Genomic DNA, 26,478 nt, shown 5'->3' on the forward strand with positions numbered 1-26,478 from the left:
ATTAGTAAACAGCATAAGGATATATATGTTGTGAAAACAGATTATGCATTGGTATCATTAAATCTGAACTGTGCAGTAGAGATCATAATTATATGAAGAAATATGTCACAGCCCTTCCTGATACCAAATTAAAAGATCATCTTAAACAAATTCTGACCAAAAATATGTCTTATTATCAATATGAGTTAAACGACTTCTTCCTTAGTCTTCATACAAAATAATATAAATTTTATTTTGTTCCTAGTACTTCAGTTTCATTGTAATCCACAATAAATTTACAATCAACAAAAGCAATAATAACTGTAATACTGCCTTTGAACATTAACAAATTTAAAATGTTTTGTAACCTCAAAACCATTTCATATTTGCATACATGAGTCTCCAAGAAGGGACAAGATTCCAAAGTAGCCATTTTTGATGGAACTGATTCGGTGAGCTTAAGAAATAAATTAGATGGGAAGTATACTGAATGTATTGTATTCAAACAATTAAACAATTCATAGGTTTCACTCAATATTTTTGGAAGATGGATTACTTTGATACTTAAAAGGAAAACATACATTATTAAAATTCCACCTCTTTGATTTAACAATATAAAATTAGCATCCCCATATGATAAATTCCTACACATCCAACAATACAGAAAATAAATCAAGAAATAGTCACAAAAGATAGTCTTGTTCATGCACCAAAAATGTCAGTTTAACCTAAAAAGATATAAATTATAAATCTAAAAAACATCTGGAGATTGGGGAAAATCCTGTTGGATGTTAAGAAAAACAATCCGCATAAATGTCACCAATTACTACTCTTCAAAGTACAGGAAAAGGATGTAAGTTTTAAAAATGATAATTGAACTCAGATACCAGGTATAACACGTTGTTTGCTCACAAAACTAGACATCACCTCAAGTTAATTTATTTACTGAGTTATTTTCATGCCTTCTATTTATCAACATTGGCTAGCATAATTAAAGTTTAACAAAATCTGTTTTCAGAGCTACATTTTGTGGGTTCTTTGGGTGAAATGTAACTCAGGACAACATTCAAAGTAATGAATGTAGGGGAACCTACCAAGAAAATCTCAAATTGGCCAGTACTACTGATTCTTAGCAGCATAACAGCCAAGGACTGAACTGACATTATCCTTGTGTTCCCAGTTTGACACATTACTATGCAGCAATGAAACTGGATTGCTAAACTGTGTCTTGAGCTGTGTTGCACTCCATAAAGTCTAAGTCCCACAGGGCTAGGGTATCAAACTACTATCCATCATCTAACTTCTCATTCTGTTCATAGTTTGTATGAGGCAAGAAAAGTTGCTGGAGTGGAATACTTTTCTGCCTTATAATTTCTCATTTGTTTCTTCTCGCCTGGCACATAAAATTATATTTTCTCTCTTTCATTGTTGCGTTTGGGTATGTCGATGAAGTATAGATGAATACACCTAGAATACTGTGAAACTGTGCTTCGTAAAACACAATGTGGTGTCAGCAATGAGTGGCAGGTCTTCTTTCACTGCAAACAAATGGTAAGCCATGGTTGTGATTAAGCAGAGCAGCAGCAGCAGTAGTAGCAGCAACAGCAGAACGTATCCTTGTGGAAATTGGGGACATATTTTGGACAGGTATAGTGAAAGCCACATTTATTTTGTGCTGGGAATATGCACCGGAATCCATGTGCCGTAGTGCTGGACTGGTCCCTTTCTGCAGCTTGATACAGGTTCTATGAGGAATTGGCAGAAAAATAATTGTGAACTATTTAAGAAATGTTCTGTAAATATTCACATTCACCACCATTTTATGACTGTGCTGAAACCACTACTTTGCAGGGGAAAAGTCATAAATCTCTAGACTAGCCTGCCAACTGAACAAACCCAAGTTACATAGTCTTTGCCAAAGCTAGAATGTTTCTCATTATATACTAAATGTACAGTTTAGTTTAATCATAGACAATCATCTGTAGAAATATGTGAGAATTCTTTAATAAAACAAAAGTCTGTCTCCCAGATTCCAGGAGGCACCTGTTGCTCCCTCCCCCCACTCCCGCACCCTCCCCACCCCCTCCCTCGCGCACCCCCTCTCCAAATTCAATCCTCCATGTTATTGCACATTGCTCACATCTCTCCCTGCCAGTGGACACAATGAGCTCTCTGGTTCCACGTTCCCATCTTCTCACCTGGTGCCTGCCCCTCTCAACTTTCAGCCACCCTTCCCCAATCCTCACTCTTGGTTTCTGCCTCATGTCTCTCCCCTCACCCACTCCAAGTGACACAAGCCATTACCCCACATTCACCATAGCACAATCACTTACAGAGTCTGTGGGTTATCTAGAGCAGAAACCATGGGCAGCACTCACAGACAGTTTGTCCATAAGCAGAGTCTGTGGGGCAATCCAGGGCAGAGTCTGTACACAGTACTCACTAATTACTCTGAAGGTTAATCTTTAAGCAGAGTCCAGATCGCAGTGTTGTCAATAACTATGTACTAAACTTGAGGTAGATGGAGCATGGTGAGTAGTGCCTGTATCTGAGTCTGAACAGCCTTATTTACAGCCCTGGTTGAGTAGGATTGCCTAAGTTACATGGTTCCTCTGATATATCTTAGAGATCATGTGAAGGCCAGTGTTGCCTTCTCAGCTATATTCGATAGTTCACAAACTGACACTAATTGGATGCACACTCCATGTTGTCATCAGCAATTTCCCTAATCAGCTCCATGTCCTTGTTTATATCTGCTGGCTGTACATCTGCCTCAGTGGTGCCCTTTTTGAAGTTGTGATGTGTCTTTAGAGCCAGCTCCATATTTATGTCTTCTGTTTCCTCCTGGGATACAACACTAAGTCTTACAGTACATCTGAAAGCTTTCATTTGTCTTTCAAACACAAACTGTCAGATCATTTTGACTCATTTATCTACAATGTGACAATTCAGCATCTTATCAGTCACGAATTTTGTCAGAATGGTTTTATGGACACTTTGCAGACATAAGGACTATTTTCTGGTCACAAGAGCCACCAGATTTCAATCCTATTGAGCACACTTAAGATGTTAAGAGAGATATGCATGCCACAATCTCAGTTAATTCTCTTTCTTTGTGTTGTGGATAGTTGTTAAGAGGTCATGCACATAACCATGATTCTTTAAAACATCCAGGTTCTTGTGGGGTTTAAACCATGACAAATTGGAACAGGCGTGATGACAAAAGAGGGTTTGCCTACTACTACTACTACTACTACTACTACTACTACTATTACAACTACTATGATTACTGTTGTTATTATTATTATTATTATTATTATTATTATTAGTAGTAGTAGTAGTAGTAGTAGTAGTAGCAGCAGCAGCAGTTACATTTAATTATTGTAGGAGAAGTAATGTTAATAGCAGCAGAAACACATGTGCCAAGTGATGATGATGCTAGGTGGTGTGGGCATACAGCAGCAAGGTCCTTAGAGCTCTATGTCAATAGCAAGTGGTATTATGTCAACTGTAGTAATAGATGTAGTTTCAGCAATTGCCTGCATCAACAACTGTTTCAGTCCTATCCAAAGGCCTCACATGCAGCCCCCCATCAAAGTTCAATCATGCTGGACTTGTCAAAGATCTACTCCCCTTCTCCCTAGATGGGAAACACCGTTTTTATAAATTTGTAAATTTTAGAGCACAATACTCAGTCGTCCTTTTTTTGTAGGTTTTATCTGGCAAATCCAGATTTCGTTTAGTGCCTAGCCATGATCAACTGACATGTATTGAGACTAGAAACTAGTGCATTGATAATGGCTAGGCACTAGCTAAAATCTGCATTTGCCAAATAAAACCTACAAAAAAGAGGATGACTGATTGCTGCACTCTATAATTTATAAATAATATCGCAGTCGCTGAGCGCACCAACTTTCCTAATGGAAGGTAACCTGATAAACATCTTTTTTCCACCAGTACCTCCAATCAACACTACCAAAATCCCAACATTGAATTTTACCTCTTCCATTTCATACCACCATCCAACAGTGACTGTATCCCACTCCCATCTAATCAGCCACTGGTTACTTTCGAGGAATTCCTTATATCCAATTTGGCCTTATCTTCCTTCCCAAGGCTCCTCTCCAGAATCACAGACCTCTCAACAGAGGAAACAACAGCCTTCTACAACTTCAAAAAATTCCCTGATCTATTCATCCTCCCAGAAGGCAAAGGCCTCACCACTGTTACTATGAGCCACAGTGATTATCTGGAAGATGGCATCCACCAACTGTCCAACTCTTCCACCTACAAGTCCAGCCATTGCAAGCTTATCCCAGAAGACCAGCATAATCTCCAATTGCTACTCAAATCCTTAACCCCATCCCAGAATCTCTCCTCTAGAGTAGAGAGATTTATTCATTACGGAATTCTCACATGGTTTTAGAAATGATCTCCCCTGATTCAGCTAAACCTCTTGTTTTGGAATTTTAAAATCAGGTGCCTGATTGCAGTGAGACAGTAATGTAGCTTCTTGAAACTGACCAACTCATTTATAATCAAAATAGCACTTTTTTACAGTCTTGGCACCCCCCTCCCCCTGATAAAGTTCTTTGGACACCCATGCCCCTGTATGTCCACCTTCTATATCCTTACCAAAATTCATATACCCAACAATCCTGGATATCCCATTGTATCTGGTTGCTGTGCTACCTCCTGTGGAATGTCTGCTCTTGTGGATCAACATCTCAAACAGTTACCCACAGCCTAACCTTCTGTATTAAAGATATGAATCACTTCATTCACCAACTTTCGACCATTCCCACCCCTTAATCATCACCAAGATCCCTATTCATCACTGTTGATGCCACCTTCCTATAAACAAACATCCCCTATGTCAATGTCCATGCCACTATCAAACACTCTCTTGCAACATCCTACTGAGTCCCAAGCCATCATCTCATTCCTTATACATTTCAGTAATTGCATCCTGACACCTAACTGCTATTGTTTTGACAGGAAGATAAACAAATAAATCCACAGCACTGCCATGGGCAACTGCATGGGAAACCACCTTAGCTATCCAAAGTCCTGAACGCCTTTTCTGGTTCAGTTCATTGATTCTATCTTCATGATCTAGTGCTAGGGACAAAACACTCTATCCCCATTCCTCCACAACCACAACACTTTGTCTCCTGTCCACTTCACCTGCTCCTTGGACATTGGCTTCCAACTGATGGTTGCTTAGAAACTTCTGTCCTTATCAAGCCTGCTGACCATCAACAGTACTTGCATTTTGATAGCTGCCATACCTTTCACATGAAAACTCATGTTCACATACACTGTATGAAAAAAAATTGCAGCGCCAAGGAGGAGTTGATAAACGAAAGATGGTAGGTGTATTTTTACATCTGTTTGATGACATCTATTCAAATTTTGCATCTGTCATGTAATAGTGGCACCAGTAGCGCCACTGTGAGGATACAAATTAGGTTTGCTTTAAATTATCATGGGCTTCTAGATTGGAGTGGGTAAGCTGATTTTAGTCAGGAATGCCTTTAAGGCTACAAAGACATCATTATGTCTTCACTGAATTTGAATGAGGTTGTATAATAGGGCTATGAGAAGCTGGATGTTCCTTCTGTGATATTGCAAAAAGACTTGGCAGGAATGTAGCCACTGTACGTGATTGCTGGAAGTGATGGTCATGAGAATGTACAGTCGCAAGACAATCTGGCTCCCGACATCCACATGGCACTACCAAGAGGGAAGACCATCATATTCAGCGTATGGCTCTGGCACATTGTACTGCATCTGCAGCAGCAATTTGAGCAGCAGTTGGCACCACTGTGCACAATGAACTGTTACAAGTCAGTTACTTAGAGAACAGCTCTGAGCCAGATGCACTGCAGCGTGCATTTCACTGACCCCAAACCACCACCATTTGTGACATCAGTGGTGTCAGGCAAGAGCTCATTGAAGGCAAGGTGGATGAAACATGGTTCTGTCTTGGTGCCAGTAATGGCCGGGTTCATTAGGAGGAGTCCAATTGAGGGTCTGGAACCAACAAGTTAGACACACTGGACCTACACCTGGAGTTATGGTCTGGGTTACAATTTCATAAGGCAGCAGAAGCCCTCTCTCAATTATCTCAAGCACCCTGATTGCATATGTGTTCATCAAGTTGGTGATCTGACCTGTTGTGCTGCCATTCATAGACATCAATCCAGGTAGTGTTTTCCAACAGTATAATGCTTGTCCACATACTGCTGTTGTAACCCAACATGCTCTAAGGAGTGTCAACATGTTGCCTTGACCTGCTGAGTCACCAGATCTGTCTCCAAGTGAGCAAATATGGGACATCATTGGACGATAACACCAGCTGCATGCACAAAAAGCATTAAGCATCACAGTATAGACTTACCAAGTGAAATAGGCATGGAACTCCATCCTACAAACTGACATCTGTCAGTACAACACAATGCATGCAAATGCTTGTATTCGACGTATTGACACTTACACTGGTTATTAATGTACCAGCATTTCACATCTACATTAGCTTGTGATCTTGCAATACTAATGATTTAAATATGTTACCTAGACATATGCGTTTCAGAAATTTCTTTACTCTACATTAATTATTTTTTGGTGCTGCATTTTTTCCATCAGTGTAATTCTGCCTCCCATGAACTGAGCATCTGTAGTGATGAAAAATCTTTTGCCCATTATCCAGTCCTATGTCATACACACTCCCAACTCCTTGCCACATGGCCCACATCCTCTTGGAAGACCCAGGTACAATGTCTGTCAAGTACTCCCACCCACAACATTCTACTCCAGTCCCACCACTGGCTTGTCCTGTCCCATCGGAGGCAGGATCACCTATGAGTCATGCCATATACAGCTCTACTGTAAATTCTGCATAGAATTGTATGTCAGTATGACCACCAACCAGCTGTTAACCCAAATGAATGAAAACTGCCAAAATGTGAGCAAGAGTAGAGTTGGCCACCCAGTGATGGAACATGCTGCTTAGCACAGCATGCTGGATTTCAGTAGTTGCTACACAGTCTGTGCCATCTGGATCCTTCTCCCTCCCCCCCCCCCCCTCCCATCAGCACTAGCTTCCAACTCTGAATTACATAGATGAAAGTTGTTTTTGCAACACTTCCTTAGATCCTGTGATCCTCATGGCCTCAATCTCCACTACCCCGTGCCCCACATTCACCTCCACTCCTGCCCTTTGACCCTAATTTCACTCATGCTGCACTCATCCAACACTGGACACAGGAGTGGCGCCACATCATCTTTTCACATGAGTCCCAGTTCTGCGTATGGCATCATGATAGGCACATCCATCTGTGGAGAGTCCAAAAAGAATACACTTTTTGACCTGTAGTTCCCTGTACATTGCGTGCAACTCCCCTTGCATGTGGCCAGAAGGAATTCACTGGTGTTGTTGCACCATTCCTATCTTGTGCAAGCGATGCCTGTTTCTCCCACATTCCTCTCCAGTGCACCAACTGCTTCTCCCTCCCAGCTGTCAGAACGCCCCCACCACGAACACTTCCTCCCACCCACTGCCTACTTTCTTCCCTCATATTCTACTTGACACAACCCCTGCAGTTGAGCTCCAGTGCTGGCGCAGTGGCACAGTGTAGCTATGCACAGAGAGAGAGAGAGAGAGAGAGAGAGAGAGAGAGAGAGAGAGAGAGCACTTTTAAAGCTAGCAAAAAATGTTCCCACTCTTGTTTATGTGCCTTCAAGTGACTCAGCATGTCTACCTGTCTTTACTTCTTAAATTATTTACATTCCACCAGCACTTTCCATTACATAATAAATATATGTTAAATAGAGACAGTAGTAATGTAATTAGACGGGAAATGACCTATGTTTAGAGTGAACTTAATGGGGCAAAATGTACAAAAATAAGGAAATAATACTTAATACTAATAGTAGTAAATAATACTACTCTTAGGGAATTGTGTCAGGTCAATTTATTTATTCTCATATTTCAGAATTTGATGTAATTCTTTTATGAGACAGACATGATTTCTCTCTCCACATGATTAATTATGAAAATATGTACCATTATATTGCCATCACTAAGTTGCCTAATTATATTCACCCTAGCTTTTATGGTCAATAAGTCAGGTCTTTCCAGTTCTTTTCTTTCACTGCCTCTTTTTATTTTGCATTTTCTGTAATCATTCATGATTTTGACATTTAACATTGGAGACTCATCAAATATGGCTGTGTTTGACCTTCTGATTAAGGTTTTGAGCTCTGCAACTTAATTCATCTACCTGCTCTTCTAGGAAGATTAATTTCCCACAATGGCTCTTTTTTAAATTGGATATTTATTCAAGAGATTCCTGCATATAAGCACAATAGCTTATACATCACATGCAACTGATTAACAGTTATTTGAATTACTTTCTAACTGTGATATAAAAAGTTATGATAATGATAATAATGATAGTTTACCTAAGCAAAAAAATAAAACTTCTTTTTCATGTACAGTGTGTTTTAGGACTTCCACAATAAACTTTCTATGATGGTAGAGGACAAATTTTTGCTATGGAATATATACATTTTGACCTAGTTTATGAGTTATGCTAATGAGTCAGGCTCATTGGTTGTGTTCTCATTGATAGCTACTGTTGCTTTCACTTGCTATGTGTTATACTGAGACAAAGGGTAATGAAAAGATATTCATTATATATACAGAGTTTTTTCTAGTAGTACACAAAATTTTTAGGATGCTGTGATATTGAGAGAGTTAGCTTCAACCAGGTCCATAACCATTTAGGGGTGCTGCAGGACTACAAACTATTTGTACACAACCTTCAGAATGTGCAGCACTATGACTACCAAATTCTGTATATTATATATAATTTGTGCTGTGGTTTATTCATCAGTATGATAATGACACTGTTCTCCACACCAATTTTGTTCACAAATTAGGCCTACTCCATGCACAACATTTATCCTAACAATCTGAATAGTTACGTCTGGGGCTACGGGAACCCATATGTATATTTAGAGTAGAATTGTCTGTAAAAATCTTCTAGGACCTGTACTTCTGCCAATATGTTTCACTGGACCAAATTATCAACTATTTCTACATAGCACACTTGTAGAACTTTTGTACATAGTGCCAGATGCTAGTTCCACCAACATCTAGTTCCAACATGTTGTAGTATGGCCAAAATTCTGTGTTGTTGAGTAAGCAGCATTGTCAACTTTTGAGAACAATGTACTGGTTGAATAGCCAACATCTACATGTTCTCCCAATGTTTTTCTATGAGGCAATGTCAAATCACTGCATTTTCTACCACTTTATTAAATCCATAATTTTTAAAAATTGCACGCTTGATGAGTTCAGAAAGTTGTTATTAGTAGTCTTCAAAGATTTCCGCTTAATATTTCTCTAATTTGAGATAATGTTTTAATAGAAAATACACCTGTTCCTTCAGAAATAATTGTAAAGTTTAGTTTATATTTACTCAAAAATGTATGGTATCAAGCAGTGGTATGAATGATTCTGAAAACTGTGCTAAATTATTTTTACAGATAACTTATGAGACTGTTGGAGTAGTCCAGATGACATTCTTGAGGCTGCTCAGTCAGGATGCATATCAAAACTTCACCTATACATGCATCAATTCAGCGGCTTGGTATAGTCTCAAAAGTCAAAATCATGACATGGCCATCAAACTACTGGGAGAAAATGAGGTTGTGTATAGTTTTGATGGTATTAAGCCAGACATCCTTAGTGATGGCTGCAAGGTTAGTATAACAGTAATCTCAGTAATGCACCTTAAAATTTATATTAAAGTTAACTGTAATAATATTATGAAAAGGATAGGTTGCTACTCATAATATAGCAGAGATGCTGAGTTGCAGATTGGCACAACAGAAATATTGTCAAACATGTAAGTTTTCAGTCAAAAAGGCCTTCATTAGAATAGGCAACACACACATGTACACTCACACAAATACAACTCATGCACACATGACCAGTCTCTGGCTGCCAAGGCCAGACTGTGAGCAGCAGCGCATGATGGGAGAAGCAGTCTGGGTGATGGGGGTAAGGAGAAGGCTGGGGTGGGAAGGCACAGGAATAGCAGATTAGGGGCTGGGGATGGTAAACTGCTGCTTGTGAAAGCATATAGGGACGAGGTGTAGAGAGCGTTGGGCAGCTGGGTGAGGTGGGGAGATTAGACAGACTCCCTGCCCCAGCCTCCTCCTTACCCCCACCACCCAGATTGCTTTTCCCATCACACACTGATGCTCGCAGTCTGGCCTCATGAGCCAGAGACTGTGATCGTGTGTGTGTGTGTGTGTTGAAATGATGGTTGTTTGTGAGGTCATGTAACAGCTTGTTTTAGGAGGAGAGACAATTATCAGCACGTGTTGGAAATGGACAGCAGCAGGAGTGTGGCCTATCGAGAGTGTGGTTTATCATTGTTTGATAATGCTGCTTATTTAGGTTGGGATCCCATGAGTGTCATGCAAACAGGGAACCAGTGGATTCAAGTGGGCCATTTTCGATGCCATGCAGAATCTCAGTCACCCCACGCAACTAGTACCCAAGAGGACAAACATACTATTCAGTTGGCTGTGCAGGATCATGCAGCCATTTTGAGTACGTTAGTCAGGAAATGGGCATTTGCATCAAGACAAATAGTCACACAAATAGTGTGATGATGCCTGGAGCATCACTGACTGTCAGCATAGTGATCATTTGTATATGTGGTGCCTGTTCTTTTGGACATGTCTGGAAGAACAGATACCATTTTTATCCTGCAGCCACTGTGAATCAAGACACAAAGGAACTGAAGACATTAGCTGCCATTGGGCATTACATCAATTGGGCAAGTCGAAAATATGTGCCAGACTGGGATTCAACCCTACGTCTCTTGCTTACTAGGCAGATATCGTGACCATTATGCCGTCCGGTCACAGTGGTCACAACAACCACATGGACTACCCTAGCCCACATCCCATCAGACCTGAAGTCTCAACTTGTACCACACACTACTGATGTAGTGCCCCTGCAACATCTCACCAATCCCTGTAAGAGTTTGAGCTCAGAGTGCATCTACACTGAAGGAATCATTGCCCGTCTTCATCTTAGTTATACAGGGTGAACATTAATAAAACCAATGAACTGCAGGGATGGATTCCTCACTGGAAATGGAGGAAAAAAGGTCCTACAAACATTTGTCCAGAAATGCATCATTGCCGCAGTAGCTGACACTGACAACTGAAAGTTCCTCTGACCATGTGCTGTGTGTTCCTTGTATGTTGCAGGCTGAGTGATTGATACATTGTACTGTAAGCAGCAGAATGGTCTGTTATTCATGTTGGCAACAAACCGAGACAATGTTCATGTAGGGCCATGCAGATGGAAATGTTCAAGAGGCAGGATGTCTGTACCACAACAAATACCCTCACAGACACTAACCACATCAAGCAAAATTTCAAGCCCTTTTTGGGTGTTTGCATGATCATGGATCCTTCCAGACAGACGAACATGCAGGGAGGCAGTGGTCTGTATATACACCAGATTACACCAGATTTGAAGGACCAGATTCTAAAGGATATTGAGATGAACCCTAGTATAAGTTACAAGAAAGTTGCCCACCAACATGGTCTAAGCCAAAGTACGACTATGTGTATCCTACATGACAACTGCTAGAAAGTGCAAAGATTATCAGCAATGGATTTCCCTCTATGGAAAGGATAATGTCAATGGTTTTTGCACCAGACCATCACAATTATGGGATTTCTGACATCAGTCCCTTTTACCAACAAAGTGACCTGTAACAGAACTGATATCATCAGCCTGCATAATTGTCATCTGTGGGCTGCAAACATGACATGTGGTCAGAGGAACTTTCATTCATCAGTGCCATCTACCATGGCAATGACCCATTTCCCAACACGTGTTCATAGGACCTTTTTTCCTCAATTTCCAATCAGAAATCCATCCCTGCATTTTGTCGGTTTTATTAATGTTCTCCCTGTACGTATATATCAGGCTTGTTCTTTCAGACATGTCAGACACCACATATATATGATTAAGATGAAGATGGCCAATGATCCCTCGAGTGCAGATGCACACCAAGCTTGAACTCTTATGGGAATCAACAAGATGTCATGAGTAATGAGGCTAAGGAGCAGGAGCACTACATCAGTAGAGTGTGGTATAAGTCGAGATTTTGGGTCTGATGAGAGGTGTGCTAGAGTAGTCTGTTTGGCTGTGGTGATCACTGTGTCTTGGCGGCAAAGGGACCAGTGCATCAGCCTAATAAGCAAGAGACTTGGGTTCGAATCCCAGTCCAGCACAAATTTTCGATTTGCCCCACTGGTATAAATCAGTGCCCACTGGAAGCCAATGTTTTTAATTCCCTTGTTCCTTGATAATGACCCTTGTTGAGGCTTTCACTGATGCAGCAACAGAGAGAGGAGTGCCATTAGCGGTTTGACCAATGCTAATGCTGGACATAGGAGTGGCACCACATCATCTTTTCAGATGAGTACCAGTTCAGCATACAGTGTCATGATAAACTTATTCTTCTGTGGAGGATCTAAGAAGAATGAACACTGCATTCATCACCACCATATGGGGTCATCATCTAGCTTGACGTCCGCCCCTGGTAGCTGAGTGGTCAGCGCGACGGACTGTCAATCCTAAGGGCCCGGGTTCCATTCCCGGCTGGGTCGGAGATTTTCTCCACTCAGGGACTCAGTATTGTGTTGTCCTAATCATCATTTCATCCCCATCGACATGCAAGTCGCCAACATGGTGTCAAATCGAAAGACTTGCACCAGGCAAGTGGTCTACCCGACGGGAGGCCCTCGTCACACGCCATTATTATTATTATCTAGCTTGACGGTATGGGATGCCATTAGCTAAGTAACACAATCACCTCTGGTTCCTGTTGCCAGTAAATAGGACAGCAGCTCTCACATTTTTTATGTATTTGGGGCCAATTGCTGAATAAAGTATCCATATCTGTCATCCAAGATCAATTTGACTAGATGCTCAGCTGTCTTAGAGCCATTGATCTTCTTGACAGGTCTTCTCTGTGTACTAAATTGCACACCCAGTATGCCCCCAATCACCTACAAATCTCATTATATATTCTTCCCACAATACAGAACAATTAAAATTCCATTATTTGCTATCCCTCCTGATTTTGCAGTTTTTATGCACAGCAGTGTATAATTAACAATAGTTTGCAGCTATTCCAGTCTATGCAAAGAATCAGCATGTTCCTTGGCACATCAGCTGTGAGAATTGGTTCATTTCATTTTACAAAAACAAATTCAAAACATTATGTACAGAAGTATACCAAGTGTTTAAACTATTTTAATTTTACAGAGAAAACTCTGCTAAAAAAGTTAGGTGATAAGGAAAAAGCTATTCTCAAGTGGCAAATGTTTTGATGTGTATTTAAAGTGTCTCATTACCTGCACAGACTGGAAAAGCAAGCAATGTTTGAAACAAATCTAAAACTGTAATCAAACAATTTCTTTAAACATTTTTCAAATAATTTCTGACAATATGGGCAGCATTCTCACAAGGGAAACTCCCCATCGCACTGTCCTCAGATTTAGTGGTAAGATGGCCCCTGTGGATAGCCCGTCAAAAACTGAACACAGATCAAGCATGAAACCAGGAGGAAAGTGTACTGAACCGTGAAAGAAGAAGCAAAATCAAAACATTGAGCAGCCTAAGCTCAAGATGTGCAACACTGAGTGCAGTTGTATAGGCAGTGGCATTGCGGTTATGTGGTCACAGTGTTGGACTGCAAAGGGGGAGATCCGTCTTCAAATCTCCCTCGTTCCCCTTCCCCTCCCCCCTCAAAATTATGTACTGTCTATACAGTCATGATGAGTCTGTTCACTGTATTCAAATTTGTGTCTGTGTCATGGCTTAACATCTGTTTGCAAAAGTGAGGTGTACAGAAGGAACCTCCATGTGTAGTTACCTCCTATTTGTTCTACACAAGTACCACAAGTTATGACTTTTCCATTCCATTTTGGAAGTTTTCAGTCTGAAATTCCTTTGTTGTAACATAGTTCACACCTGTTTATTTGTTGTCTTTATTTCTGTGGGAGGTCTATGTGACACATTGCCTGCTCTCACTATTCATCACATTTACTTGTGAAGGTAATATATTCTTACCGCATGACTCATATTCTATAATCAATGTATAGTATGACTACAGAAGGATAACAGACATATCATTGACTGGATATAAAGTTTATAATTTTGTGAATAAAAAAATTGGGAGGAGGGAGATTTGAACATGGATCTCAGACTTCATACTCCAACACCATGACCACATAACCACAACACTATGGTTCTTGGCATTTGCTTGATGTTGCATATGTTGAGTGTGAACTGTTCACTGTTTCAATTTTGCTTCTTTTTCACAGTTCACTACACCTTCTTCCTGGTTTCATGCTTGATCTGTGTTCAGTTTTTGACAGGCTATCCACTGAGCCATTTTACCACTAAATCCGAGAGGAGTGTGAGGGGGAGTTAATTTAATTTTTTTTTTTAATTCCTAGAACACAGTTTTTTCCTTAAACAATTAAAGCACAATAATTAATTTCTATTGCTTTCTACAACCATCTTCTGATTGTCCAAACCATAAAAACTATCTTCACTAACTGCAATTGTGCAGTTACATGCATTCGTATTGTGGAGCAACAAGGTTATGATATTATGTAATTTCAAACATTATCTTTAGCAAGCCAGGTTATAAATGATAATTTCACAATTTGACAGTAATAAGGAAGGCAAATGGTCAGTTGCATTTGTAAAAATTGTATCAAAAGCCCATTATTTGCAATAGTACAGCAGGTTTTATAGTGATAACAGTTTATGCAACACTGAGTTGCTTGATGTTGCATATGTTGAGCGTGAACTGTTCACTGTTTCAATTTTGCTTCTTTTTCACAGTTCAGTACACCTTCTTCCTGGTTTCATGCTTGATCTGTGTTCAGTTTTTGATAGGCTATCCAGAGCCATTTTACCACTAAATACCTTATCTTCATTCTCCTTATGTGCAGTGTATCTTGGCAGCAGTAGAATATTCGGGAGTTGGCTTCAAATACCATTTCTCTAAATTTTCTCAGCTGTTCTATAGCCTGGCTGACATAGAAGTGACCCAGCTTGACATGTAAAATAGTCATCTTTATAAAATTTGCTCAAGTTGAAGAATAAAAGTGAAATGCAAGAAGCCCAATGGGACATGTTGTACCAGGCTGGTCGGGCATCTGACATTTCACCTCTGTTCTTTAACCAGTGCAAATTTTATGAAGATGAAATAGACCAAGCTGGGTTACTCCTGTGTAACCCAGGTCATGGAGCAGCTAACAATTCTTGTAACTGTTGCATACGCTGTTCTCACTATAGCACCTGCTGTACAATTGCAAGTAATGGACTTTTGATTCAATCTTTACTAATGTAACTAGCCATTCTATATCTATATCTATGTCCACATCCACATCCACATCCACATACTCCACAAGCCACTGTATGATGTGTGTCAGAGGGTATCCTGTACCATTACTAGTCATTTCTTTTTCTGTTCCATTCGCAAACAGAGTGAGGGAAAAACGACTGCCTAGAGCCCTAATTTCTCATACCTTATCTTCATTCTCCTTACGTGCAGTGTATCTTGGCAGCAGTAGAATCATTCGGGAGTTGGCTTCAAATGCCATTTCTCTAAATTTTCTCAGTTGTGTTCCTTGAAAAGAATGCCACCTTCCCTCCAGTGATTCCCATTTGAGTTCTGAAACATCTCCATAATACTTGCGTGTTGTTCAAATCTACTGGTAACAAATCTAACTGCCTGCCTCTGAATTGCTTCTATGTCTCTCTTTAATCTGACCTGGTGCTGATCCCACATACTTGAACTGTACTCAAGAATGGTTTGCACTAGTGTCCTACGTGTGGTCTCCTTTACAAATGAACCAGACTTTCCAAAAATTCTCCCAGTAAGCCAAAGCCGACCATTCCCCTTCCCTACTACAGTTGTTACATGCCACTCACTCCACTTCATATTGCTTTGCAGTGTTATGCCTAGATATTTAATCAGTGGGACTGTGTCAAGCAGCGCACTACTAATACTGTATTCAAACATTATGGGCTTCTTTTTCCTACTACTCTGTATTAACTTACATTTTTCTACATTTAGAGCTAGCTGCCATTTATCACACCAACTAGAAATTTCATTACTGTCACTTTGCGAGATTATGGTTTACATCCTACCTTGCTCACAATTATGTTTGCAACTACACAATATCATAACCTTGTTGGCTACAATATGACTGCATGCAGTTGCACAATTACAGCTATGATGACAGCACAGGCATGCATTTTTTTGGTTATGTCATGTTTTTCAAATTTTGATGATGGAAGCCTATGTACAGGGTAACAATTATTGAACTATATAAAGAAAGAAAAAAAAAACGTAAATTAGTTACAAATTACTGTGTGCACACACTTTATTCAACATGTAAATGTCACTACAGATATTCGGATTTAGGTTATGACATGTTTGATATGAATGCCACCATTGGCGATATTGTAGTGCAGACAAATAGCAAAATTCTGAAAGACCTGTTGAAGGTCAGAACATCGATGCTGTCAATGACCGTCTAATTGGCTGTTTCCAGTGCAGCAATGGTTTTGGGGTTATCGCTGTACATCTTGTCTTTAATATAGCCCCACAAAAAGGTGTCACATGTGTTCAGATCTGGAGAATATGGCAGCTAATCGAGGCCCGTGCCATTTGCCTCTGGGTACCCCGGAGCCAGAATGCGGTCCTCAAAGTGTTCCTCCAGGATATCAAACACTCTTCTGCTTCGGTGCAGTTGAGATCCATCTTGCCTGAACCACATCTTGTTGAAATTAGGGTCATCTTGGATAATGGGGATTAAATCATCTTCCAGAGCCTTCACATACTGTTCAGTAGTCATGGCACCATCAAGGAATATTGCACCGATTCTTCTGTGTCTGGACATTGCACATCACACAATCATCCATTGGAGAGACTTCTCAATCATGAAATCGGGATTCTCAGTCCTCCAAACGCATCACTTTTGTTTATTGATGAACCCATCCAAATGAAAATGGGCTTCATCACTAAACCGAACCATACTAATTCTCATCATGCTCAATGGCCAATCGTGCAGTTTGAACGTCCTAATGTGAACTGTTCAGAAGTTATGAAGACTTTACTTCATATAGATCAATAATTGTCACCATGTATGTTTGTCTACTGAATCTAAAAATGACCTGAGGTTTTTTTTTTTTTCATATCACAAGTTGTCAAAATGTGTTATGTATCAACAAAAAATCACAAATATAAGATGTACTGGCACATTTCAATACATAGGAAACGCTGTCATCAGTCAGTTTATGTAGAAAACGAATCTTTGACATCATACACCAGCAGATGGCAGCACTTTCATTATTAAATGTCTTGTACATCTTGGGGCGTTCTCCTGTTTTATTTCATTGTTGGTTGTCCTTAATGTTGATGCACTGTGTTGCTACACTGGCTGAAAAATGGGGGGTGGAAGATGAACACTGACTACTTTAAATGTTGTAGCCGATAGGTGCACATTTGCGTTTCACAGCTCTTTACTTTCACTGTTCACATCCCCCCAATAATACACAGTAATATGGCCAGTGCACTATTGTTTAACTTTTGATAAGTCTCATTAATAGGTTCCAGGCACACATCCACATACTGCTACAATAGTTTACTGCTGGACATCTACAAGCAGTAAAAACCTTACCACATATTTCACAGTCTTTCAAATAAATTGAACAGATACTGTCATTGCTTTAACACACAGCCTATTGGTGTAACTCTTATTTCACAGTTAAGTTGATGCATTGGTGTTGATCTAACCAATATTGGTTCCGCATCTGAAACTCGGTTGTGGACTGACTGTCTTGGGACCAAAAATTGGGCCCTTATGTATCTGCACAATAATAGGCACTGAAACTACACGTTGTTTGATGTTTAATTTATGGAAATTACAATTAAAAGTGAACTCATTAAATTAAATGAATACATCGAAAAATTGCATCTTTTTAACAGTTTCTTCTACTACAAGAGTTAGGCCAAATTATTTGTTTAAATGGTGAAATTAACAGATATCATTATGCAAACAATACTTTTGACAAAGCTGTTAATTACTCTGGAAATAATTAGGGGCTGGCTTTTCTAACTTTTTTTGAATAGAGCCAAAAAGATCCTTTAAGAACACTATTAGCTGTTCCTCCAAATTTTAATGTTTATAAGTCAACAATAGAATTTAAGATACAAAACAATTACTGATTTCACCCTATAACAAAAGATACTAACTAGGAATAGTCAAAATAAATTAGAAAATCAAATAGATACGTAAAACTAAGCACAAAATTAGACCTGGTGTTATATTCCTTAAAATTGAGGACCAACCTGTCTCTTTTATGAAAATGCAGATTATACTCCTGTATGTTAATGGTAATTAGTTAAAAGTGAAAAAATGAATTTTAAGGAGGCAGATGGCAAAACAAGAGGGGAAGTAACGTCACAATCTCAACTGTCAGTGTTTCACAACTGTTCATACGTATCCTCTGCGATCAAAAGTGTTTGTGTTGGCAGATGTATGCTAAAAGGCAAACATACAGGTTGTAAATGGCATCAAGAGACTGTAAATAACTGCAGATTCATTTTTGCTAAAAAAAAAAAAAAAAAAAAAAAAAAAGAGCTGACATTTATGCAGAAAATGTCTCGCACATATTTCAGTGTGAAAGTAGAATATCAAGACAAAACTTTGGGACCCCATTAAGTTTGCTACATGTGTGTTGAAGGACAGAGACAATGGTCAAAAGGTGAACAACATGCTTCCAGATTTGGTGCTCTCATGGTCTGGCGAGAACCATTGATCATAATGATGATTGTTACTTTAATTCAATGGTTTCAAAGTAAAGAATAAAATGAACACCATCCATCCAAATCTGCTGTTGGCTTTAAGTTCTGTTCCTCATAGTCCACAAATACCAGCGCCTTTTGCAACCACGATGTTTACCTGGAGTATCCTGTTCAGAAACTGAATCTAAAGCGGGAACATGTTGGTATTGCCACTTACATGTCAGTCATACAGTGAGTCGACCTTACTGTCACACCCGCACACTATGTTCAGAACATAGGCTATGGTAATGGTGTTGTGACAGGTACTGATAAAGTATTAGTTTGCCATAAATGTATTTATTCTACACAAAAGGGTAAATGAACAGGTGACAAAACAAAGTCTGATTGCAATGTCTCTTAACTGCCAGTCGCAGTAAGACCTTTACACAATAGTTCCACTCAAACACTGTCAAAAATGGCTCTAAGCACTATGGAGCTTAACATCCGAGGTCATCAGTCCCCTAGACTTAGAACTACTTAAACCTAACTAACCTAAGGACATCACACACATCCAGGCCCGAGGCAGGATTCGAACCTGCAGCCGTAGCAGCAGCTCAGTTCTGGACTGAAGTGCCTAGAATTGCTTGGCCACAGCAGCCAGCAAACATTGTCCTGGAGCGTTAACAATCTACAGTGATGAGTTCACTGGCCAATCACGTGACTGCAGGAGAATGTCTGACATGTCTCCAGAAGGAAACACACTTCCTTCATGATCATGGGGCACTGTGTATTATGTGGATGTGATGAAGATAAAGTGGAAATGAACAGAAAGCACCAAAGAGACTGTTGTATATGTTGCTGGGGACCTCCCCTTAAGCTCAACCCATGTGGTCCATGTTTTACAGAAATTAATCTGTTCTCAATGCCTGAAGCTGCAGAAGTATATGGACACAAACATGAGTTCTGGAGCTACAATGGACAAGCAGCCAGGTACATGGGAGGTGATGGCCAGACCTCAACTGGATAAGATGTGCTCACAACATGTCCTACAGGAGACAGGGTGTCTACAGCACTTGGTGGCTGGACTGTTGTTATGATACAGCACGGCCATTTGCAATGGATGTGGCAGCAGACAGTGTGACATAGTCTGCTGGGAGCAGTGCTGGGGCTGGCCCAGGCACCTGTAGTGCACAGCCTGAGTGACTGTGATGGCTGGCTGCAGAAGTTTGGGTGGGGCTGAGCAGCATGTGGCACAGCAATGACAGATCGTAACATGTGTGTGTCCTGGGCAGACACGGGTGCAGGCTCGTGACAGGCTGATGGTGGAGAAAGTGTCGTCCATTGACAAATCTTCCACTGGATCAAAGAAGTGAATGGCAGCAGGAGCAGTCAAGACATAAGCCGGCTTGACTTGGTTGAGTGACACCTCAATCTGCTTGCCGTTGCACTCAGTGTCGAGTTCTCTTTTGCTATGGATGCTGATGTGATGTGGTAGGGTGGCTGAAGTGATGACTGTACCATGTTGGTACGCAGCATGACATGTGTACAACACTGTACACTGGCATGTACAAATACTATGGTGGTGCATGCAGTTGGAGGTGGGCCATGTGGCTGCAGAGACGTTCTGCCATAGGAGCCAATGCATCATGGGGTACCTCCTCCACAAAATCACCAGGGATGGTGAGGGATTGTCCGTAAACAAGGTCGGCAGGTGAGATGTCAATCTCTACTTTTGTGTTACTCGAGGGGGAGCAGTACCAGTAGGAGAGTTTCTGCCCAGGCGGTGGCGTGGCAAGTTTCGGAGGCTTTCAGTGTTCGATGGAGCCGCTCGACCATGCCATTAGACCTCAGGTGGTAGCTAGTAGTTATGTGTAACTGCATGCCACACAATCATGTGTATGAACAGTGCACAGTCAAACTGGCAGTCACGATCCATTGTGACATGACTGGGCAGCTGAAGCATGCCACCCAGGTTTCGACAGAGGCAGTGGCAACGATCTCAGTGGTGATGTCTACTATGGCCATAGCTTCCGGCCAGTGTGTGAAGTGGTCCACCATTGTCAGCAGATAACGCTTGCCTTACAAGAGAGGCAGCGGACTTGTGATGTTCACATGGATGTGTGTGGAATGGAGTTTGCTGCCAGGAAAGTTGCCGAAGGGAGGGTAGGTGTTCCTCCCGACTATGACATGCCGGCGTGCAGTGCAGGTGTGTGCCCATCAACAGCAGTCTTTCATTTGTACTGCCCAGATGAAACACAAGGCCACAAGTGACACAAGGCCACAAGTGACACAATGCTGTTGATGCCAGGGTAAGAAAGTCCGTGGACACAATCAAAAGCACTGTGTCAGAATTTCTCCAGGAGAAACAGGCAGTGAGTGCCTGTTGAAATGTCACACCAAGTCTTGCAGGCAGAGCTGGGAATGGGCACCAGCTTGAGTTGTAGGCCACTTTAAGTGTTGTGGCAGAAGCTGTCCAGCTGTTTGTCAGTCACCTGTTCTTGGGTAACATCTTCAAAGTTCACAGGAGGAGAGAGAATGGCACAAGCATGGGACAAGCAGTCAGCAATGATATTGTCAATTCTGGAGATATGGCAGATGTCCATGGAAAACTGTGACATATACTCCAACTGCCGGAATTGGTGTGGCAAACACTTGGTACTGTTGTTCCAAAACACGTGAGTTAGAGGCTTGTGGTCGGTGAAAATCATAAATGGACAGGCTTCTTGAGACAGGCAGAAGTATTTCATTGCCTTGAACAATGCAAGCAACTCATGATCATATGCACTTCCAGTGTGCTATGACTGATAGGTTACATGAGAAGAAACCAAGTGGCTGGCAGCTACCATTGACACGTTGTTGAAGCCCTGCACCTATGGCTGTCAAACTAGCATCCATGACCATGGTCATTTCACCATCATGCATAGGGTGAGCAAACAGAATCATTTCTGAGAGTCTCCATTTGGACTCAGTAAAGTTTTTCTCTGCTGATTCCATGGGAGTTCTTCCCTTCGAGGTGGGTCTGTGTAGAGCCACGGTCAAGGTTTCCAGTACTATGGCATTATTGGGCAGTTGGTGCTGATAAAAATTTGTCATTCCAAGGTAGTACTGTGAGTCTTTGTGGATCTTTCAGTGTGGCGTGTTCAAGATCGCCTATGCCTTTTTCCAGTAAGGGTGTGGATCCGCTAGAGTTGATTAAATGCCGTAGAATCTCAATTTCAGTGACCCCAAGTATTCTTTTTGAGGAGTTAATGTTGATGCTGGCCTCACTCAGGTACCAAAAGATGGTCATTATGTGGTGACAATGAAATTTTGGTGACTTTGAATAGACCAAGTTATTGTCGAGATGTGCGAAACACCACAATAAGCATAGGCAAACACCATCCAGAGGAAGCTTCCAGGTATGGACACCATTCAAAAGGCCGAACGTCATGTAAATCCTTTCGAAAAGACCAAAGAGTGGGATAATTGTGCTGTTTTCTGAACATCTCCAGGTGCCACACGGATATGCATGAACACCTTCACACTGTCAGTTTTGCTGAATATAACTAAGTCCACCAAGGTATGACTAAAGTCCTACAGGTGTAGCACTGGATATCAGTCCAGCACCATTCCTGCATTTAGGTGACTCAGTTCTGAAATTTGCCCAGTATTTCTGCATACAGACCAAGGGACCTCAGTAGTTTAATGCTGAAGAAAGCAACCAGCCATCACTGTCTCACTATTTTCAAATTTGTTGTCAAATCCATCAGCTGGGCATTCATGATTTTGGCTACTAAGTTGCAGTGGTCATGGAAATGTGCACCCAGGATTGGCTCGTTGACATCAGCTACAGTGAACCTCCACAAGAATGTGCAGTGCAGTCTGAGGTCCAAATTTTGGTGATGTGTGCCACATGTTTTTATTTTTGAATTGTTTGCCACCATAAGAGATAGTGCCTCTGCCTTCCGGCAGTCTTGTTGTGTGGATTGGGGGAAAAGACAGACAGATCAGAATCTGTGTTGACAAAGTACTTCACACTTCCAGCTCGTTACATTACATATGGATGCCTGAATATTGCACTGCAGCTGGAGGTGTCTATGCCAGATTGCAGCTGGCTTTTGGGTGCAAGAAGGGAGGCCAACACCATCCTTTCATCACCAAATTGGGAATGATACTAGCAAAAGCCACTTGGCTGCTTCTCTGGTGCCAGTGGGGTGCCGTTCTGACAGCTGGTACTGCGTTACTACTTTCATGAGATGGATTGACGGCAGCAGAATCTGCTGCCACTACAGCACCTGCTGCCCTCTTTCCACAAGTGTGCCAGCTGGTCAACATGCATGCTAAATGTTGCCAACCACGCAGCCAAGTTCTGAACTAGGTGGTGCAGGCCGGCATCCATGCCGGTGGTTGAGGAAGTTGCATGCCCCAGCAACATTATCTGTATGCTCGTTCCAATTTAATTTATTTGTAATTTTTAATCACAGAGAATTTAGTTGAGTTTACAGCCTTTAGATTTGTATGATTTATCATGTAACTAAAATTTAGTGAATTTTTTGTGGTGCTCGTGCGGAAAACTTCCTATGTTTCATTATTTAGAGGTTATTGCCACTTTTTGCATCTTTCATATGTCTTCCTAAATCATTTTGCAAATCAGTTTGATCATCTGATGTCTTTACATGAAGTTTGGTACATGGCGGCAGCATCATCTGCAATCAATCTAAGAGGGCTGCTCAAATTGTATCCTCAGTTGTTTATGTAGATCAGGAACAACAGAAAGACTAAAAAACTTCCTTGGGGAATGCCAAATACTACTTCTGTTTTACTTGTTGACTTTCCCTCAGTTATTATTAACTGTGACCTTTCTAACAGGAAAGCATGAATCCAATCACACACAACTGAGATGATACTCCATAGGCATGCAATTTAGTTAGAAGTCACTTGGTAGTAATGGCATTAAAAGACCTCTGGAAATTTAAAAATATCAATTTGATGTCCCCAGTCTACAGCACCCATTACTTCCTGAGAATAAAGAGCTAGTTGTGTTTCACAAGAATAGTGTTTTCTGAATCTGTATTGGCTATTTCTTCAAAGTGATTCATAATGCTTGAACACAATGTGTGTTCCAAAATCCTACTGTAAATTGACGTAACTGAAGAGAGTCTGTAATTCAGCAGATTACTCCTATTCCCTTTCTTGGGTATTGGTGTGACTAGTGCAACTTTCCACTCTTTGGGTTCGGATATTTCTATGGGGAAACAGTTGTATATGATTGCTAACTACGGAGCTATTGTATCAGCACACTCTGATTGCTATACAATCTGGACTGGAAGCCTTGCCTTCCGTAAGTGTTTCAAGCTGATTCACTACATTGAGGATATCTATCTATACCTCTAAGTAGTTCTTGTTGGCAGTTGCCCTTGATTCAAATGTGAATCATAACCTGTTCTTGATTTTAAGTTACATGTTCATGAGATACCTTTCTGCAGCTGCATAGCTAGCCTGCTCATTCGTACAAGGTCACCTATCTATCCCTCCCCCTCCCTCCCCCCCCCCCTCTCTCTCTCTCTCTCTCTCTCTCTCTCTCTCTCTCTCTCTCTCGACACTTTGGATTTATACACAATATCCTGAAAATAACTGAACCATTATAAGAATCAATATGACATGATGCTGTCCCCATTCCATAATCGTCCCCAAAACTGTGGACACCTCGTATTAATGGCTTAATCAGGGGCATAAATAATGGTTTTCACTTGAATTGACTGAAGTAATCTCATCTCAAGTGCTTTTTTTTTTGGGCCTCATAGTATAGCAGATACCGAAAGGTTGCAGGTTCAAATCCCAGTTGAACAATCTAGTTTTTCAGTTTGCCTTTAACCTAGCCTGCACCTCTGTGATGTGAGGGTTCCAGAGAAATAACATGTGGTTTGGATTCCGCATTAAAATGTAGGTCCCCTTTGACTGGTGGGATAAATGGGAAGGTTAGGGGCACACAGTTGCTGAAGTGGCAGCCAATTGAAAGACTTGCACCAGGCTGTTGAGCACATGAAATAATAATAATAATTATTATTATTATTTTATTTTATATTTTTGTTATTGTTATTGTTATTATTATTATTATTATTATTATTATTGCTTTTTTAAATAAATAAAACAATTTTTTGTTTATTTATATTCTTATTGCACTACAAAATGTTAAACTTATTTCTGCTGCACTCAGTATAATGCAAGGTATTAACAAATCTAAAAAAAAGAGGCTGCAATAAGTAGTTTTCTCATCATTTATATAAAATTTTCCCTTTACTGTGTAGATGCATTTGAAACCAAAAATGTATCACGGTCAAAGAAAAGGGTTGTTTCACTATCTTTGTAGATGTTGAAATTGGGTGTGTGCACTAATCAGTAGCTGAGTAGAGTGTAATGTAAGTTCATTTTAATCACCCACATCTTTCTGCAGTGGGTTCCTTCATGTTCCAAATTACACATATTACATTACTGATACCTGAATGTTGCACATAGAGCAGAAATTATAGCACTTTTGTTTTAAATGCACAACTGTCCACAATACTGTAATGTTAGTTATAACACGCACACTTCTATCTATTTTCAGACACGGAAAAGCAAAAGTGAGACTGTATTTGAAGTAAGAACTAAAAAACTTGAGAATGTTCCCATAATAGATTTCTATCCTGTGGACTATGGTCTACCACATCAAGCATTTGGCTTCGAGGTGGGCCCAGTATGCTTCATATGATGTGATCATAGGTGTATTCCGGAGATAATTGACTGAACATAATATCTGAATGAATGTTGAAATAAATTTAAATGTAGTGTTCAACTGTATTGCTTGTGTGATGTGAAACTTATCAGATGCAATAGAAATTATATTGTGATGTTTATATTACATTAAAAACAGATTACAATATTGAAACAGATGAAAGTGTGCCTGAATTACAAAGTAAACTATAAGAAATGAGTAAATGGGTGATATATTTTAAAGAAGCACCAAAAAGTAAATCATTATATTTAATATTTAAGTTATTTATTGATATTAGACTTAGAACTGAATTACCTTGAGAAACTTTTGAAGCGTATTCAACGCAGCTCAGAGTGTGTGTTTGTAATGTTTAAACTCATTGTTGCATTCCATAAGTCATACTTCAAATGCAATTTTGCTACTTAGATACAGTATTTACTACTCAATTTTTCATTTGTGTGATCACAATGTAGAGTTAAGGGAGAGTAAAGTTATAATGCTCACATTCATTATGACTCGTATATCATAACTTGCATCAAGTACTACATCCCAAGTCAGTGTCAGAATTGTCCAATTTGGTGTTCTCATCACAAAGTGATGCTGAACATGAGACCTGGAAGTAATACTTTAAATTCTCATCACCACGTTTTAGTTAAATAATGATAATATTAAATATGTATCCACAATACAATTTTTAATATTTGTTAAATTTCCACATGAGGAATAGCACTGATAAAGCTGTCAATATGCAGATACCCAGAAGGTACACAGTGAATATGCCTCAGTGAGGTTTTCTGTAGATATATCATGAAAATTCTTTGTAATCTTTTTTAAGACAGTGACATT

The 26,478-nt window shown here is 40.3% G+C and overlaps 1 protein-coding gene across 1 annotated transcript in view; it reads left to right on the forward strand.

Moving 5' to 3' along the window:
- Positions 1–25,806, forward strand: part of LOC126469929 (collagen alpha-1(XI) chain-like) — a 546,479-nt gene extending 520,673 nt beyond the window's left edge. Inside the window, exons 28-29 of the mRNA XM_050097326.1 lie at positions 9,535–9,750; positions 25,486–25,806. Of these exons, the coding sequence (XP_049953283.1) occupies positions 9,535–9,750; positions 25,486–25,629 (360 nt within the window). The 3' untranslated portion in view covers positions 25,630–25,806. The remainder of the gene's footprint in view (positions 1–9,534; positions 9,751–25,485) is intronic.
- The last annotated feature ends 672 nt before the right edge of the window (positions 25,807–26,478 follow it).

This window comes from Schistocerca serialis, chromosome 3 (assembly GCF_023864345.2).
Source record: "Schistocerca serialis cubense isolate TAMUIC-IGC-003099 chromosome 3, iqSchSeri2.2, whole genome shotgun sequence".
Taxonomy (NCBI): domain Eukaryota; kingdom Metazoa; phylum Arthropoda; class Insecta; order Orthoptera; family Acrididae; genus Schistocerca; species Schistocerca serialis.